The 18,212-nt window shown below is 36.6% G+C and overlaps 2 protein-coding genes and 1 long non-coding RNA gene across 4 annotated transcripts; 2 read left to right on the top strand and 1 right to left on the bottom strand.

Moving 5' to 3' along the window:
• Positions 1 to 86: 86 nt before the first annotated feature.
• Positions 87 to 10,380, bottom strand: LOC105829535 (lymphocyte cytosolic protein 2). 2 transcript variants are annotated; one of them, XM_012668470.3, is made up of 9 exons: positions 9,868 to 10,380; positions 7,657 to 7,719; positions 6,486 to 6,544; positions 5,166 to 5,785; positions 4,733 to 5,085; positions 4,504 to 4,648; positions 1,683 to 1,856; positions 1,229 to 1,364; positions 87 to 904 (listed from the first exon to the last, which is right to left on the bottom strand). In XM_012668470.3, the coding sequence occupies exons 1-9, from the start codon at positions 9,949 to 9,951 to the stop codon at positions 757 to 759; spliced, it is 1,782 nt and encodes a 593-aa protein (XP_012523924.1). In that variant the 5' UTR covers positions 9,952 to 10,380; the 3' UTR covers positions 87 to 756. The 2 variants fall into 2 exon arrangements, with proteins under 2 accessions (XP_012523924.1, XP_012523922.1); XM_012668468.3 differs by having other exon boundaries at positions 1,229 to 1,367; positions 9,868 to 10,378.
• On the top strand, positions 6,551 to 9,248 carry LOC114254831. The gene is made up of 2 exons (XR_003626125.2): positions 6,551 to 7,759; positions 8,770 to 9,248. It is a non-coding gene; the product is annotated as an uncharacterized LOC114254831 (long non-coding RNA).
• An 852-nt stretch (positions 10,381 to 11,232) lies between the features above and the next one.
• Positions 11,233 to 13,399, top strand: LOC105829537 (glutaredoxin-3). Its single transcript, XM_012668474.3, has 2 exons — positions 11,233 to 11,423; positions 12,088 to 13,399. The coding sequence occupies exons 1-2, from the start codon at positions 11,374 to 11,376 to the stop codon at positions 12,725 to 12,727; spliced, it is 690 nt and encodes a 229-aa protein (XP_012523928.1). The 5' UTR covers positions 11,233 to 11,373; the 3' UTR covers positions 12,728 to 13,399.
• The last annotated feature ends 4,813 nt before the right edge of the window (positions 13,400 to 18,212 follow it).

Raw genomic sequence — 18,212 nt, 5'->3', positions numbered from 1 at the left:
GATATAAGACCGTTAATATTGCGCCGTTTCATTCATGGATGCGCGTTCGTCTCGCGTACGCATAAGAGAAATCTCTGTGCACAGAGTTTTCCTAAAAAAGATTTAATAAACTCCTTGTATACACGTATTGGCTCATCATATTGACTCCTCCCGAAAAGTTGAACTACAGCTCGTGTGCATGCGAGTGATCAATCACGGAGTCGCCGCAGATCAAACAAGTGGTCGATACGTGGACGAAAATATAACAATACTGATAAAAAAGTAACGATACAATATTATTTTCTCGCTTGACGAAGCACTCACAAAATTTACCTTACAAAACTACTTCTTTTTATCGATCATAAATATATCCAGTTAGTAAGAGATTGAAATATATATTAAAAAAAAATATATATATATATGTGTGTGTATATATCGCAATAGAGATCCATGGCTCAATAATCGAGCTTACTTATGTCACTTTATCGAAGGCACGCGTAATGAATCTTAGGTAAAGAAATTGAATCAGAACTTGTCATTGGAATAATACTAAAATAACGAAGAATGTCTTGTGCGATGTAATTACAAGATTAATTTGCGTATCAATTGTAAATTGACAGCCTATTAATTGTATTTTTCATACTGTCGTGCAATGTTTAATAAAAGTGTTTGCTCGGCAGTGTTTATACATGTCGCGTATAACTCTTATATATAGCAAAATTATCAAAGATCTTTCCTCTTCCCGCCTAAAGTGGAATCGGACGTAGCAGACTAAAATCACTTTGGTGGAGTATCAGTCAATCTCGTACTTCCGGTCGGTACACCGCCGCTGTAGAGCATCAATTCCTCCTTCACATAAAACGACACGATCTCTTCAACCGTCGAAAATGATCGCTCGTTCACTTTCAGGGTGCCCAACGCGTATCTAAACAATTTTATAAAATATTTTTCTATGCCAAATTATATTTGTATAATAAATTAAAAAGTGGAAAATAGCACGCTACACGCATTGCATGCGAGTTATCACTAAATCTTTCATATCTTCTCTTTTCAAATAAAATAATAGGTTTAATTAATACATTAAAGTATAAAAATATTTCATTTGTATGCAAAATGTTGGTCCCAAAATTTTTGTCCAATCATTTATAGATTAACATAATTTTTTCACAATATTTGACATATTAAATTCCAATCATGTGAGTATACAAAGGGTATTTTAATAAAGTAATGAAATTTAATAAGCGTATACCTATTATCATTTCTTTTCCTAACCGGTACATTGTAGACCCTGTCTTTGTACCAAAGAACCAAGGCCAACGGATTGCCGGGATTTGTTGTCGATGGTCTCAAAAGAAAATATCCGTCTTGCGGATTACTGTAAGTACCTTCTGAAAAATATACAATTACATATTCAATAGCTACTTAGAATAGCTGTCGAGTATCAAAGTATGAATTTTACATGACTCTCACATCTTTTACAATAAGATAAAATAAACAGAAAAAGGTCAAATGTATAGAAAAGAGATTTCTATTTTTATGATATCTGCGCATATGTTATAATATAAATAAATTATAATTCGCCGTCTTAATTTTGATAATTTTTTAGGAAAATAATATCGTTTCTCTTCAAAAATTCTGTGTGTGTGTGTGTGTGTGTGTGTGTGTGTGTGTGTGTAATCTGTGTATAAAAATGATTGACGTACGTTCTTTAATAAGAATGGTTGCTGCTTCTCTCGTGATATTATGAAACCAGGGCTTGTCTACATAGGATTGCCTTTCGGGCGGTGGTGGTAGCGGCCGCGTGGCTCTCTCGGCTGACAACGAAGTGTTGCTGCCAGCATGAGGTAACGTGGCTGATTTCTTATCCGGTGATCGTTCTGCAAATACGTAAAAAAAACCCCTCAAGATCAACATACAAGAGAACATTGTAAATTGATACAGTGATTGTCGCGTATTTATATAATACATGTACCAGTGTATACGTTTTCACGTTCATACAATAAATACGCAGCTCCCAATAATTGAAACAAACTATATAATATTAGACTTGTGTTGTCGAAATAGTAATTCAATAACACTGCATATATAACTTGATACAAATTTTTATTTATAAAAATATAAGTACGACATATTGTAAAATACACGAGATGTATATTTTAAATTTTTTCATTGAAAAATAAATCGATCGCGTTACTAACTTGCTAAATTAAGTCGGGCTTGAGTAAGAGTCTCCTGTGTCAAACACTCTGAAAGACTCGTTTGCCGGCGTACCGCCGTATTGATCGATATATTTCGCTTCGTATCGCTGATTATAGTCGCCATTACGCGTCACTTCGGCGAATCGCGAGTATGTTTAAACACCCGTCGAGTGTATACAGTTAATATCCTTATCGTTTGGAGAGTTTGGGTTTGAGAAAAACGCGCGCGACACGCGACACGATCGTCACAAGAATTCCAACGAAACTGACTTTGGTGCCAACCTTTTAAAGCATCACGAAAAAGGAAAAGCGGTAGTCCGTTGGTCCCTCGGCATGGGACCTAGACGTATTCGAAGCGCGTTCAAGAATATCTTCCGTAAATCAGACCGGACGGATGAACGATTCTACACAGTGGTCGCAAAGAAAAGTCTTCTTTGCAAGAAAAAGACGGCACATTCAGTTGGCCGTTTTCTATCTTATTAAGGCAACTAATTATTTATCTGCAAATTTATCTTTAAAAAACTTTACAAAACTTTACTTAAAAAAAATTATACTAGCAATAATTATTATCAATAATAAATTTCAATTATTGAAATAAACACGAAGGAAAGATCGCTGGAGCTTCGTTCTTAATATCAAATAAGTTTTCAGATTTTAATAGACTAGACTAGATAAAATATATCAGATTTATTAACATAATTTCGGAAGCGTTTTATCAAATTATCAATTTCAACAATGTCAGTTCACCTGCCGATATATCGTGATATATTTGGATAATCTTATCTTCACACAATCATAAATTATATATCAAATATTAATTACATTGTAAAGATAGATTATAAAGATATATATATATATCAAATATTAATTACATTGTAAAGATAATGTAACAATATAATTATATTCAAATTATATTACAGAAATTATCAAGAATTGTTGCGGAAAACAAAAGATTAATTAATTTTCGAAATCTATTTTCATCCGCCAGGGTTCGACGACCTTCGGTCAATGAAGGGTCAACAGATGTTCCATTAGCGCAACATTCTCACGTTGTATTACAATCATACGTGTGCCTGAGCAAGCGCAGGCAAGCTGTCAAACAATGCGTTGTTTAATCGTTCTGTATGTACCTGGCAGCTCAGGTGGTTGCGAATAACAACAGGTTGATAGGCCTCTCTTGATCCGCACTATCATATCGGCGACCTCATCGGCCAGGCGCGTGCCCAGGCCTCCTAGGAGCTGTTTGCTCAACCGCAGATAAAAACAGGAACACATTCCATCACCCAATGTTTCACTCGCTCGGCCTCTTATCGAATCCTTCCACGCGTTTATCGCTCTTAGCACGCACACGTTGTACGAATTGCGATTAGAAATAGTACTCGTTACAGTACTCCATTGCTTGTCTGAGCTGTCCTCGCAACGCTTATCGCTTCGTTTCTTCCTCTTGAAGAATTTCGTGCTCACGTATAGTGTTATTATACCAATCGAAAACAGAATGTAGTCTCTCCGTCTCTCACGGGTCTCCAAAATCGACTCGACGTCTCACACCGGTATCCCACGCCTCAACCCCACGGCAATTTATTTCGCCTCGACTCTGCCCGACTCTGTCTTTTATTATTCATATTTGGAGGTCGAAGGTTGGCGCCTTCCGCGTACAAAAAATACCGCGACTTACGAATAATTGTGACGACATTGACATACCGTGACCGAAGCTATTTTGCATTTTTCGGTTATTATAAAGAAAGAACTTTGGTTTTGCGAGACGATGCCGGCGGCCGATATGCGACTGTGCGGAATATCGCGACGGCAATGCGCATCAGGTTGTATGGGAACCAACGATAAGAAGCATTTGTCGAACATATGTTCAGAAGTTTTTAAGAATGATCCTACACTCGTCTCTCGTCTCAGAGCTACAGTACCTTGCATTTTTTCTCACTCGTTAGAACGCACGTTTCGCAACGTCTCGTTACTTCGCCTAATGTCCTATTAACGAATTCGCGCAAATAGTTCGTATCTAATCTTTCATCAGATAAGTAATATCGAGTGACATTTTTCAAATTACATATTTTTAAGAAAACAAATTAATTATTACTTGTAATTCTTTATTAAATATTATCATTGTTAGGATCCAAATACTGTGTGATATAAGAAATAATCTACCTAGAATTTAATATAGATTTGTATTCCTATATATCACGTTTTATAAATTTATAATTAAAAAAAATATTACATAGCTATGTATACACTGTATCCTATACAGCTATGTAATATTTTTTAATTGCGTGCTTGGTCATACTCTCTTTACAATAGTGAGAAATACGCTTACCTTTGTGTTTCTCCGACCTGGTTCTACTGGGAAGAGTCGAAGGCGGTGGTTTTGATGGAGGCGGCGATGGTTTGGCGGGTAAGGGGGGTGGTTCTTGCACATCATTTGTCCTTTGAATGGGGCTCAAGTAGTCATTGTCCTCCGGCTAATACAACACGACGGTATCATAAATAATTCACAAAGTCTCATAATCCCAATTCCAAAAAGTGGATTTCTATCGTAGACTCACCGCTTCTGTGATACACTCATAAATCTCATAATCCTCCTCTTCCTCCTGACTTGCAGCGCTAGGTGGCTTGTAAACGCTTTCGACTGATCCCTGGCGACCACTATGCAATGATTGCCTGCTGTCGACCCGCGAAATCTCGTTCTTCTGTTGCATCTGCTCGACAACGTTCTCATCGAGCGGCTCGTACTCGTCTTCGCTCTCCTCCGTTTTCACCGGCAAATTCGCTACGAGGTCAAAATTCCTTAAAATAACCGGTGGTGGTTTCGATAACTCCTTGTCGGTTCCTTTCTTGATCACGGATGTGTAATCCTTATTCTTCTTGGGTTCCGGCGGTGGTGGTACGCTCATCCTTCCTGGAAATCATGCAATATTTATTAATATCATCAAAGATCAAAATTCATATTTTTAAAAATCACATATTAACAAGACTGACTTTGCGTTTTGCCTTGTTCATCGGAAATGCGTTCATGAATCTTTGGCATATTGTACAGAAAAGATTTCTGCGGAGATTTCTTATCGGAAGCTGTCATCGGGATTCTTCTCAATGCCAGAGCTTCTGGTTTTGGCCTGAGCTCAGGTTTCTTTGACAGGTCGTTCCTCCGCTTCAACTCCTCCAACTCCAACTTCAGTTTCCCGGCCAGAGTCTTCTCTAACTCACTATGCAGCCTTGAGATGTTTTTCGGCGGCGGTTGCTTTGCCTCCTGAAAATTCGCATACATATTCTCCTCCTCATCGTGAGAAGATTTGCAATTAGCGTAAGTCTCTTCCTTTTCCAGTTTTATTATTCTCTTCGACGGTGATCGCGTCGATATTCTGTTAATTGATATCCTATTGTTCTGCAGAGATAACTGCTTGCTCTTGATCACACTTGGCCTCACAATCTCTTGTGGGTCTTCAGTAGAGTTAGTTTCCTCGGTCGTTTCATCCTCGAAGTCGGTTCCCCAGGAACCGCTGTCGCTCAAGTGATCATCGTTCTGTTGCACTTCAGCAATTCTGTTCGGCAGATATTTTTCTGGACACTTATTCAGCTCTTGCACAAATGCCCATAATTTTCTGTGATAAATTTAATCAATATTAATACGTGGTGCAAAACTTTTATTTAATATCGCTCGATTTTAATTTTCGTGCGTAAGAAGAATAGAAAATTGTATTATAAGGCAGTGCGAAGCGTTAAGTCGTAAACGTTAAATTCATGCGAATGTGGAGCGAAATAATCGAACACCGCTCACGCGATAGAATTATGCATATATGTACGACCTGCAGTCATCAAATAATTATCCGGTCGCGCGAAACATATCCTCGCAAATAGCTCGCGACGAACAGTCTTTATAAAACATTAGCCACGTAGCGCATTCTTGCGTCTCGTACAAGTCAGCGATTTCTTACTACCAGAAAATTATTTCAGGGAATAAAGTAGAGTGGTAGCCAGTTACAAAATTAAATAAAAATTTTAAAAGAGCGACATTGAAATCATGCATTAAATTATGTATACACGGCGTCTTCTGTTTGAGAAGTATCTAATCGGGTACGCCTTTACATCTGTACTTCTTAGATAAAGGCTTGTGTAAATGCTATGTAAATGGCGACGAGCTGTTCGCATACTGAATAATCAGATACCGTTAAGAGAGAACGCGTTATGAGAGGAGACGATTCCGCGAGACATGATTCCGCGAAGAAGCGGAAAGGAAGAAATAGTACGACGCGAAGAGCATATAATAAGAGAAATAAGGCTGGATTTGGTTCATTCTCTCACCCTATCAGTGGACGCGTGAGGTCACTCTTCCAGAGAGCCAGCTTCCCATCCGTCAAGTGCTGGAATAATTACAATTAATTAAGGCCCCGTTAAGAGCGCGCACGCGCCGCCGTCGCCGGTCGTCCCAACATATTTTGCTGTCGCAACCGGAAAAAAAGCATTTCATGCGTTATATCAGTGGGAGCGGATAGATAATTGTTTGTTCGTGTGGCACGCGTCTCTCTCTCTCTCTCTCTCTCTAATTTCTATCGAGTCAGCGATTTCGAAAACTCATTAAATTGACGAGAAAACGTTTTTTTTTTCGACGGGTTAGAAAAATGAAAACTCAGGACTTACGTCGAGAATCGTCGTACATAAATAAATTTTGTAAAGCACATCACTTAAAAAGATAAACATGCGATAGTACGCGTAGCTAGAAATTTTCTTTTATGAATCGAGATTAACGTAGATTCCTGTGTTTAAGAAATAACATAATCATTCTTAAAAATTGATAAAGCATGTAAAAAACTACATGTATTGTATAGAGATCAGCATCAAAATGTTATAAATACTACATATGGAAACATACTCTATTTAAGTAAAAATTATTCGTTCCAAAAATTTATTAAAAACATATATTCTGAATTCACTAGTAAATTTAATATTTCAATCAAGAACATTAAGTTGGAACAAAAATTCAATTTGCTTAGCATTTTGACTTTTCTTCAATAATATTTTATAATATTCTTCGAAAGATTATGAATTCTTTTCTTCAGTACATACACTTGAGTGATAGTAAGCTTTTTTAAAATTTGTGACAAGTATATTTTAAGATTATTAATAGGAAATGTTCTTAGTCAACAATAACTGTCGGTTAAAAGAAGAAAAGTAATCGCTTTTCTCAGCAGTAAAATGATATTTTTCTGTATGTAATTTTAATAATGTAACTTTATATTTGTCGGTATCTATTTGAAAGCATTCTTCTCTGTTAAACCGATTAAACTACGGATATAGAGAAGCTCAATGTACTATTAGTCAGCTGCTCCATCTTTCAAGACACTCTGTCTGCATTCGAGCGACTCAGGGGTCATCTACAGAGAAGTTATCGAGGCATGGATCGACGGATGAGACAAAAATCGGGAAATTGTTTCGTAACAGCCCTCTCCTCGTAGCAATAAAATAATTCACTCACCAACAACTCATCACCGTCGATTTGTCGTTTCGCCACAGCCTTGCAACATTCTTCTAATCCGTTCTGTAAAACGAGGAAACAGGATGCACGATACTGATAAGGAGTACGCTTATATATAGAAATTTATATCTCCCATATATCGCGAAATGTGTCTCGATTGATAACAGAGAGAAAAAGAGGAAGTGATCCAATAATGATGATGATATGTTGAGGAAGAGCATCTTTACGCACATCGTTATGCATCAATTATTTATTTAAGGGAGACAAAAAATTTTAAACGACAAAGCGATAAACTTTGATTCGTTAATATACGCCTGGGAATTAATAAAATATAAAATCTTTTTGCGCTATTTATATTCTATAATATTATCAATAAAATGTTATTTTCAATGTTTAGAAATTTAATATATGAAACTATTGCAATCTGATTCATTGCGCGATGTAAATCTCTGGTTTTGCAAGGATAACTGGAGAATGAACAAAGATTCTTTTTTAAGTTAAAGAGCATTAAATTTTCTACAAAACTAACTGCAATTATTTTATATTAATATTTGTTTACACTTTATATATTACACACTAACAAAAAAGTATTCTGTTTTGATTTTTGTGTCTTTTGTCATCATTCTGTTAATTTCGCAGTTACAATTTTGTTATTCTAGCTGACCCTTATAAAAATATAATATTGGATCGTATTAAATTGGCCAGTTAATTAATGCTTATTTTAAATATTAAAAGCACTGTTGTTAGTACTATTACATTTTGATAAGAACATTCTATAATAGAAAGCTTCCGAAACATAATGTCGTTTGGCCCAATTAAATTAATGTCAACTAGATCACCCGCAATCTCTGGAAAATGATTTACACCACGCCACGGATCAAGTTGCAACAGTTTCATACATTAACTCATTGTAACTTTAAAGTCTTTTATTGTTAATATATGTATATCATAAATAGCCTATTTCTATTTTATTGTTTTCTCGATGCATAACTTTACGTCCCTTTGGTTGAATCATGAGAAAAGCTGAGATTTCTCTCTCAAAGTCATTCTCTTCCTCTTTCTTTCTCTTTTTTAAGATTTGTATATTAATACATATTAATATTTATTCTTCAGCTGTATGGAACGTTGGTCATGAGCAAGAAATCTGGGCCAAGTAACGTTTTTTCCGTTAAGTCGAAGGGAAACGGAGTTTGCGGTGAGGAAACGAGGATCGTTTCTTTAAGCCGGCGTTCGAACGCCGCCCGCTAGTTGCTGAGGAATGCGTGAAAGTTACGCGCAATCTCGATCGAATACGCGCGAAGAAATGCAAAGTGCGTCCCTCTCGCCGGCCAAGTTCTCTGGAGAAAAGAATGTCCCTAACGCTCGATAATCGACGCTTCAGGGAAATGCTCTCATTACACACACATGTGGACCTTTCTGTAAAAAAAAAACTCTCTGAAATTTATTAAATCGACAAAAGCAAGACATGATCCCGTACAGCGCAGAGGAACTTTGCAGCAACATCATCGAAATGTTGTATTGTTTTCTGTATATGGAAAAGTCTTTTTTTCCCCTCAAAAATACTTAAACGAATATATACTTTTACGATAGAATTACGGAATCCCCGTCTCTTCAATTGTAACAACTACAAATATCCATTATTCCGAGTCTGCGTTGAAATTTAATTGGTTCACCAGATTCCTCGATCCTCCGATATCTTATACTGTCTTATAGGATCACATGAGATAGTTTCTGGAAAAGGTAAAAAAAGTCTACATAGGTATACAGCGCGGAGAAGGCCGCGAGAAGGCGCGACAAGGGAAATCGGCGAAGGTCGGTAACCTCAACTTGATTCACCGGAAAATCGACCTGGCCGGAATCCTGGCGAGACCACCAACGCCTCTTCCGTGGCGATCCTCACCTCCCCTGCACACGAGCCGCGCTATTAATGTACTCGCGTATTTACCGCCCTTGACGCGCACGTGCGCGAGTCTCTCTCGCTTCCTCTCCTTTTCTGACCGTTGTTGCTCCGACCACGTCGCGCGGGTCGCGCCTTTGACAGTCATCGGTGTTCCGTGCTGTTTGCCGTGAAGTTGCGCCTATTCGCGCATGACTTCGTCGACTTCTCTCGAACGGCGCGAAGTGAGGCGCGACCCGCGACGTAAGTCGAGACGTCGCGACTCGCGACGAGCTTCGCTACGGTCCGCTCGACCGCTCGCTGAGCTGACTCACCTTGCGCAACAGGCACAGCACGCCCTCCGTGTCCCAGGCGGAGATGTCGTCGAGGGCATCGCCCCGCGACGGCTTCTTGGACATCGCGGGCCGCTGTGCGCGCGAAGAGAAAAAAAAAGACTGACCGTCGCACGCGCACGTTCGCCGTCCGGCGGCGTCTACATCAGCTTTTTGCGGTCGCCGCGCGACCGTCTGACAGGTCCCCTCTCCTTCCCTCTCCTGTCCGTCCGTCACGATGACTCGCGCGACCACCACCCTCGTCGGGTGGCCGTTCGCGCGATTGGTCAGCTTCTCGTGGCGCACCTGCGTTTCCAGGCCTGTCTCGCGCGAGACGAGTGCCCCTTTCGCACATTTACATGAATTATGATCCGCGCCTGGTTTTACGCGAAACGTGACCGACGAGTTTTATCTTCGATAAATATGACTCTCGTGCAATCTGTAGCGCAAGGAAAAATAGTTGAAATAGATAATAGAAATATTTACGGGATATATATCTATAAAAAATACTGAAATAAGTAATTCTTGTTTCATACAAATAAAGCAAATAATATTTAATTATATTTACTTTTTATTAAACCCTATTGTTTCTAAATGTATTATATATTTCAGCAACTCGATAGCAAAATGAGTCATATAATCTCTTTGTATAATTTGCTTACGACAGAAGTTGTTAAAATTCTAATCATAGTTCTTCCGAAACAAAGTTATAAATAAGACACATTACCATCTGGCAGCGCTCTCCAAAATTTTTAGCAGTTAAAACAAAAATTGAACTTTATATAAAAACTTCAAGTCATTAACATTAATTAATTAAAAGCATTCTAATTTGTTCACATATATTTTTTATTATTAGAGCATTTCTATTAGAGCATTTTATTAATGCTCTAATAGAAAATGCAAAAAATAACAAATATGCAATTTGCATATAATCCGAAGTCTAGTTATCAATCATTTGTTGTTGCCATATGTTGCTGTTATATCGCAAACAATATAATATATGGTATCATTATTGTCTACCGTTTCCTTTTTTAAAATGTCTTCAACCGATTGCATGTCTAAGTAATCATTTTGCTGAATTCGTAATTTGTTTTATTTCAATGTCAACAAATGTATAGCAAATCTATAACAATACATGCAATGCATTAGTTTGCTCAAATGCTACATCATGCTCTAGTTATCTAGGACTTAGATTGCAAATCCAACAAGTGACAAGCACCAATCATAGATTTCATTAATATTATTAACATTATAAACATTGTTAACGAAAGTTTTTTTCTCTATCTCGACATTCCTATATTCTCTTGTTCATTAATTCGTTTGCTCATTTTGCGGTTTCCGAAAACGGCGCGGCTGCGCCGAGAGACAGTTTCGCGGCCATAAGAACGGCGCCGATGGTCGCGTAGACGCGTCGGCTATTAACGTTATCAACGACACGCGGACAGCGGTCATTTTTTTTGGCCGAGTAGGACGTAAGCTGAAATCGGCCGATCGGAAGCGGTTGACACGATGGCTGTCACCGAGCTGGCCACGGAGCAGGCGTTCGACGACTTCGTCAAGTGAGTAATCGAGGTAACCGGGTCAACGCGCGGAAGCTCTATAACCTCTTCTCGCTCTCTCAGAGAGGCGAGCGTGATCGTGATGTATAGCAAGGATAGCGCATCGGTCTTAAGGTCCCGAGTTCGAATTGTATTTTTAATTACGTACGCAATTAGATAAACATTTTTTGTCTTTGTTTATTAATAAATAATAAGAATTAAATGATACAATCAGTACTGTAAGTGTCGAACGTCAGTACCACTTCTACCGTTCGTCTCTCGTTTTGACAATTTAGAGAGCCTTCACATAAATCAGCTGTAACACATAACATTACATTAACTGTTCACCATGAATTTAGGCTCGTATTAAACTAGGCACTCTTCATGAGAACGGCGATTCTCTTTTCTTTATTAGACATTCTATTGCTTTGCGTGAATTTTTATGGAATTGTTATTTTAGAAATAAAATTATAATCCCAATTTTGTTCCTAAAGTAATTTCGAACTGAAAAATTGTTTCTCGAGATTTTTTTTAAAGCGAAAGTGCTACATGATTGTAAGCCTTCCTTTGTCTCTGATTTTTTAAATTTGAGAATCAACGTTTTTTCTTGCGCACAAAACGCTTATTGTTCTTTTAGGATTCTTTTTTTTATAAATGTTTTATAAGCGTGTTTTTGTTGCGCAAGGTCCAAGGAACTTTCCGTTGTACACTTTTATGCACCATGGGCAGAGCAGTGTTCCCAAGTGAACGACGTGCTCGAGGAGATGAGCAAGCTGGACCAGTACAAGGAGGTAAAGTTTGCTAAGACCGAGGCAGAAAATGTGCCCGAAGTATCTCTGAAGTCTGGAGTGGCTGCTGTGCCTACTGTTCTTCTGCTGCGAAGCAGCAATGTGATAGGCAGGGTGGATGGTGCCAACATTTCTGCATTAACTGAGAAGGTCAAGCATTATCTGAATAATGAAAATGTCACCTCGCTGCTCGACACAGTCAAGACGAAGGAATCTCTTGAGGATAGACTGAAAAAACTGGTGAATCAAGCGCCGTGCATGCTGTTCATGAAGGGAAATCCCACAAATCCGCGATGTGGCTTCTCCAGAACGATTGTTTCCATTTTGGATGGTTACAAGACGGATTACAAATCGTTCGACATATTGCAGGACAATGATGTTAGGGAAGGACTCAAAAAGTTTAGCAATTGGCCAACGTATCCACAGTTGTATCTAAATGGTGAATTAATCGGTGGATTAGACATAGTGAAAGAGATGGACGAGTCGGGCGAACTAGAAAGTATGCTACCAAAGAAAGAGAGTATCAATGCCAAGTAGATGCCGCTGTCTGTTCAAATAGAATAAATTTTTTTGCATTAATTTCCACTGATAAATAATGACGTTATTACTTTTCCAAGCAGCTCTTATTTTAACTGTTATCTTTTTGATGTTATTATGTTTTTGAAATTACTATTTCAATCCTGTTTACGCAATAAATTAATTCTTACAATGAATTATGTCCAACAAAATATGGTTTTATTTTTAATAATTATAATTAATATCCTATTTTTTTAAGTCAATAATTATACTTCACTTACAATCGAGTTGTCGATTGAATCAACCAAAAAAACTGAAGCTTACATGAAGTGAATAGAGGAGTGTGAATCAGAGACTCATCGACTATGGAGTCGATTGCTTCTGCACATGTCTATGTTTTATGCTTATATAGATTTTACAAAAGAAAATGTGGGTCAGTGTACCAGTTAATGAACAAATAAAAATTTATTATAATTACATTTTAAAATAAAATTTAATCGAGTTTGTATACAAATTTGATTTGAAAGATATAATTTACTATTGATTATTTTAAGCCTTACTAAGTCTTTAAATTTTTTTAAATGTGATTTACTGATGATTATTTAGCGACTGGTGCAGTGTGCCTTGTAACAAAGATTTATTTGAATTATAGGGAAACCAGGTCAAAATTGTATAATAAAAATTACATAAACAGTCATACTGTTATTAAACACTTATTAATTTTATGCCATGTGATTTGTTATTAATATTCTTCAATCTTACATTCAATTTGTTGCATGTTTAAATTTTTTATCTGTCGAATAAAATATAGATAATTATATCTTGTTTGATTTGAATAAGGTTATTTTACATTTGGATAAGGTTATTTTAAGTCACAGGCAGTGACATCTTGCGTCGTCCATTAAAGAAATTAGTTTTGAATGTTCGTCCACAGATGGCACTAAAATCTATTATTCTTATTAGTTTTGGTTTTATTTTCAATAATAATTGCAATTTTTTATTTTTTATTCCCAATGTAATAAGACATAAAAAATACATAAACACACATTAAATGTCTTGGAAAAAAATATCGTAGAGAAGTTTTCAAACGCGCATCTTAAGAAGCAAAGACAGAACTTTAAATCATGTTTTAATTTTACCTCTTTGACATTATGTCGAAATAAAAAATTAATATTTCTTTTTATATTCTTTTTACTTTGAAGCGCTAGATTGATGAAACAACATCGAAAAAAATTAAACATAAAAGTATTTCAAAGTATTTAAGCTTTGTAAACTTTAAAATGCTTTTTTTTAAAAATCATTACTATGATTTTTTGCAATGATATATATCGAATTTTTTTGTACAAACTTATTTTTTATCAAATTAAAGGATTTACGAAGAAAAAAATATAAATAAAGAATAAAATATAAATCGATTGAGACAAGTGTTTCTACTGGTTGAGATTTACAAATGCGGAAATCAGCGGATTTCCACAAAGGACAGTTTATCGCTCTCAGAGCATTAATTTATTCATCTCTCGTTGATGTTGCAATCTCGCGTAGTCTCGCAACAACCAAGTTATCGCATGCAATAGCAAAACCCGTGGCGATAACCGAATCTTTCGATTGTTTCACGAAGAATGATAGTGCGCGACCACAGAATAATGATAATCGTCCACTATAATAACATGGTTGCAAGGAAATTAATTCTGCGAGTCACTTTCACTCGAATATGCAAACTGCAAGGTTGCATATTCGAGTGGGAGAAAAATAACCGTTTCTCCAAAAATTCAGTCGTTCTGAATACATTTTTGAAACGCGACGCGCCAACGGCAAGCTTGGCCCCACGTGTTCGCCACGCGTGTTCACGCAGCCGTACGCTCGTAATTTAACATATGACATAATTGCGAAGCCCGGATCTATTTGCGAGAGAGCGCAACCTTTATTGCAAATTGAAAAATTGCCGCGTCGCGACGAGGTCGGAAGGCGGAAATTGCTCGAGCCACTCAAGATTGAGTGGCGCTTGTTTTACGGCCTGTCAAAAAGCCGCTTGTCTATTTTTCGCTAATTAAAAAAGAAAGGAACTTTGTACAACTCTATGAATATTTGTTTTATCACGAAATGGACAATCGAGAAATTAAAATATCCGTTTGTGATATTCGAATTGTACGCCAACGTTAAATCGATACGCCTCGTCGGCTGTTTACCCCCTCGAATCTCCATGCATTTCGTTATCGCGTCGCGATAGCGACATAGATGAGGGGGAATCGACCGCATGTCTTATCTGCCGCGCGTTCAGTTGGAGTTCACGAAATGCGAGTTCGCCTCTGTTTATTTTCGCTCTGTTATCGATACTCGACGAATAACCGGCAATATCTGTCGCAGTTTAAAACGTAAAACGTCGATATGATACAGGCGATAGCCGTTATGCAAACCGATAAAAAGCATTTAAATCAGATGTGTATTCGTCGCAAATAATATTTATAATTATATGTAATTTGCTCATTTCTAAGCATGATGAACACTTGAACATCACAATAATCAGCAAATACATTAATTTCAAAGTTCTTTTTATATAACTATAAATATCTATAAATATATAATGGTTGCAAGAATTTTTTTATATATTTTCGAATTGATATATTATTCAATTTTAAATTTTATCGGAAAATAAAGACACTATTAACATTGAGAAGATCTAACTCAATTTGCATATAATAATTAAGAAAAAATTATTTTTTCTTTCACTTTCTTTTGCATATATTTGCCGTAAATTGAATATATGATTGAATGAACGCCCGCTTAATTCTCAAGAAACTTTTTTTTTGAAGGACAACTTGTATCGATTGGTTCGTGCTTTTATTTGCTTTTCACAGAAAAAAAAAATGAAAGAGAGGGATGCTGTGTCATCACACAGTGACGTAAGCGGACCTCCTCCTTTCGGAATCGATTCTCTGACGTCACTGAAAGTAATATCTACGTAACAAAAGTCCTTAATCCTGCAATGAGTTGCCTACTTTGAATCTCTATTCCTTTCTATCCGGGACAGATTCGATCAACATAGTAAAAATTAAGTGTCGTTTGATAGTAAAGAAATAGATTGTCATTAGATCGTATTAGATTAACGCGAAAAAAATCATTAACATTTCAAAAGGCGAGCTTTCGTTACGCAATCAGTTAAAGCATGTAAGAATGACATGATAATAATAGCGTTCAAAGCGATGCAAAATGCGGCGAAACCGCTTATTATCACATTTCTTTTCTTTCGTAGCCGTGCGGCATTTCCATGTTCAATGATTCGTTCCGATTACAGCAAAAACAATGTAATAACGATATACGGCGAACGTTACGTTTACCGCTGCGCAAATAGATCCGCGTCGTTTCCCGCGTCTATTATTATTAACGGTAACCGAGCCCGTAATTTTTTTGCTTATCGCAGTATCCGTATCTTACAAATCTTCAATTGACATTTCATCATTCATCCTCGTACGTGCAATTTATCTTTTTTACAAAGTATTATTTATTATTCAATGGGACCGATTATGATCGCGCTGTATAGACATCTTAATCAATGATAAATGAAGGAAATTGGATTTTGTTAACTTCATATTTCTTTTAATTAAGTATAATTAAATATCAAATATAGAATTTTAGAAAGAGAGAAAGAGAAAATTGAGTATTGTAAAAAGCAAAAATAAGAGCGATAAAAATTTTGCTGATTAAGAAATTAATGAAATTTGTTCTCTTTCTAACAGCAAAAACAATAATATTATTTTATCAGAAAATTTGTCGCGTGTATTTTTATACAATTACCAAACCATTTTATATACGAAAATACTTTAAGGTGATAATCATTTTCTTATGAATGAACGTTCTGCGGGTATCGATCTTTTGTAGAAGTTCTCCGTACAGCAAACTACAAACCGTTCGAAAAGCAACCGCGCGAGACGATACAAGAGAAAAAATTAACGTACCTGATTCGAGGTTTAAAAAAGAATGTGAAACGAGAGGGACAAAATTGCATGAGTTCTTTCAACTTTTTTTTCGAGACCTTTTCATTCTTCTCTCCTCCATTGTCCAGTCCATTCTCGAGAATTCTTGAATCAGTTCCCGTTGTACGATCTTTTACCGAACCGAGAAAACAACTTTCAATGTCTGCGCATTTCAGACAATGCAGTGAAACAAAGTAGTATTTCTTTTTCGTTATTTATTAAAAATGACGTACATGTAATTTAACAAACATCCTCAATAGGCGATTCTTCCAAGTTGGGTAAATAAAACTTATTTTTCTTATATAAATCACCGTTCATGTAAATATCGTATTACAAATGCAACCAAGAGATAGGCAGATAGAGATATGATATATAAATATAAAATATATTTATTTGTAAATTTATATCTCGAACGGAAGGAGATATCTCTCAAAATGAATAGATATCGGATATCTTATTATTCAATCGTTTGTTAAATTTTGTTTTGGTGACGTTTGCGAATGTAGAAAGAAGGAAGACAATTGATGGAATGCAATCAGCGAATAATTTGTTTGTTGGAAAGCGCGATAATAATAACGGAATCCCACGAATTATTTGCTGATGCTGCAACGAGTCTATTAACATCCATTTCCCTTAATGTAAATTAATTTTAATTTTAATTTAATTATTTTTTCCTAATTGAAAAAATTATAGAAAAACGTTAAGCTAAGTCAATCTACATTGATGAAAAAAAGATATATTTGTTCAGTCTATATATGTACATGATATAAAAAAAATTGATTGCCATAAAGTCATAAGGCCGTGCAGGTAATAAAGTTGTTATTATTGTTATTATCAATAGTATTATTATCTCGGTCTTTCCGCGAGACTCGATTCTAAATTATTCGCGTTAATCACCAGCCAATCGACCGTTCGACGACAATTTCCTTAATCAAGTAGGCGAACGCGGAATATATTAGAAAGGCGAGCGATTGTTTTGTGTTCGGTACCTCAACGCGAGAAGATCGCATCTCTCTCTCTCAACAAGGTAATAGAAACCATCGCTGTCAGCGGAGAACAAGCCATCAATTCTTTACGGCCACATTAATCGGTTACCCTAGCGGCTGCGAAGTGTCTGCCTGAAAGAGCCTTAACGAGCCTTAATCTTATTGTGATACGATTTATCACGTTGCCGCTGATGTGAAGAGCGTGTTGTGCGAAAATGTAACGGTTTCAAATAAAAACAATGAGTATTTGTTATGTTGAGATAACGTTGAACTGCGTTGAACCTAACACATTTTCCATCGATTGAGATAAATCTTATGTACATTTCTTTTCTCCTCTCATTATTGTCTCACAATTGCATATTACTTTGCAGCATCGAAAAGTCGCAACTGATTCATTAGGAATTACATACAATTCACTCCGAATTTTACATTTAAGATATATTTTTGCTTAAATTATATAAAAGAGCACTAATGTAAGTTTTCGAGTCTACGGTCGCGATAGCGCTTTGCATTTTGTTTACTGGACGATAATTTACGACGTGTCGAATT

This window comes from Monomorium pharaonis, chromosome 1 (genome assembly GCF_013373865.1).
Source record: "Monomorium pharaonis isolate MP-MQ-018 chromosome 1, ASM1337386v2, whole genome shotgun sequence".
Taxonomy (NCBI): Eukaryota; Metazoa; Arthropoda; class Insecta; order Hymenoptera; family Formicidae; genus Monomorium; species Monomorium pharaonis.
Note: the sequence above shows the minus strand (reverse complement) of the source record. Positions and strands in the feature narration are given on the sequence as shown.

What these genes read in the sequence shown, in the direction of transcription:
- LOC105829537 (XM_012668474.3), top strand. Translation starts at nt 11,374, where the DNA reads ATGGCTGTCACCGAGCTGGCCACGGAGCAGGCGTTCGACGACTTCGTC. An exon ending in GCGTTCGACGACTTCGTCAA is followed by an intron (nt 11,424 to 12,087) that starts GTGAGTAATCGA and finishes TTGTTGCGCAAG; the next exon opens with GTCCAAGGAACTTTCCGTTG.
- LOC105829535 (XM_012668468.3), bottom strand. Translation starts at nt 9,951, where the DNA reads ATGTCCAAGAAGCCGTCGCGGGGCGATGCCCTCGACGACATCTCCGCC. An exon ending in TGCTGTGCCTGTTGCGCAAG is followed by an intron (nt 7,720 to 9,867) that starts GTGAGTCAGCTC and finishes CTCGTTTTACAG; the next exon opens with AACGGATTAGAAGAATGTTG. An exon ending in CAGGTCGGAGAAACACAAAG is followed by an intron (nt 1,857 to 4,503) that starts GTAAGCGTATTT and finishes ACGTATTTGCAG; the next exon opens with AACGATCACCGGATAAGAAA.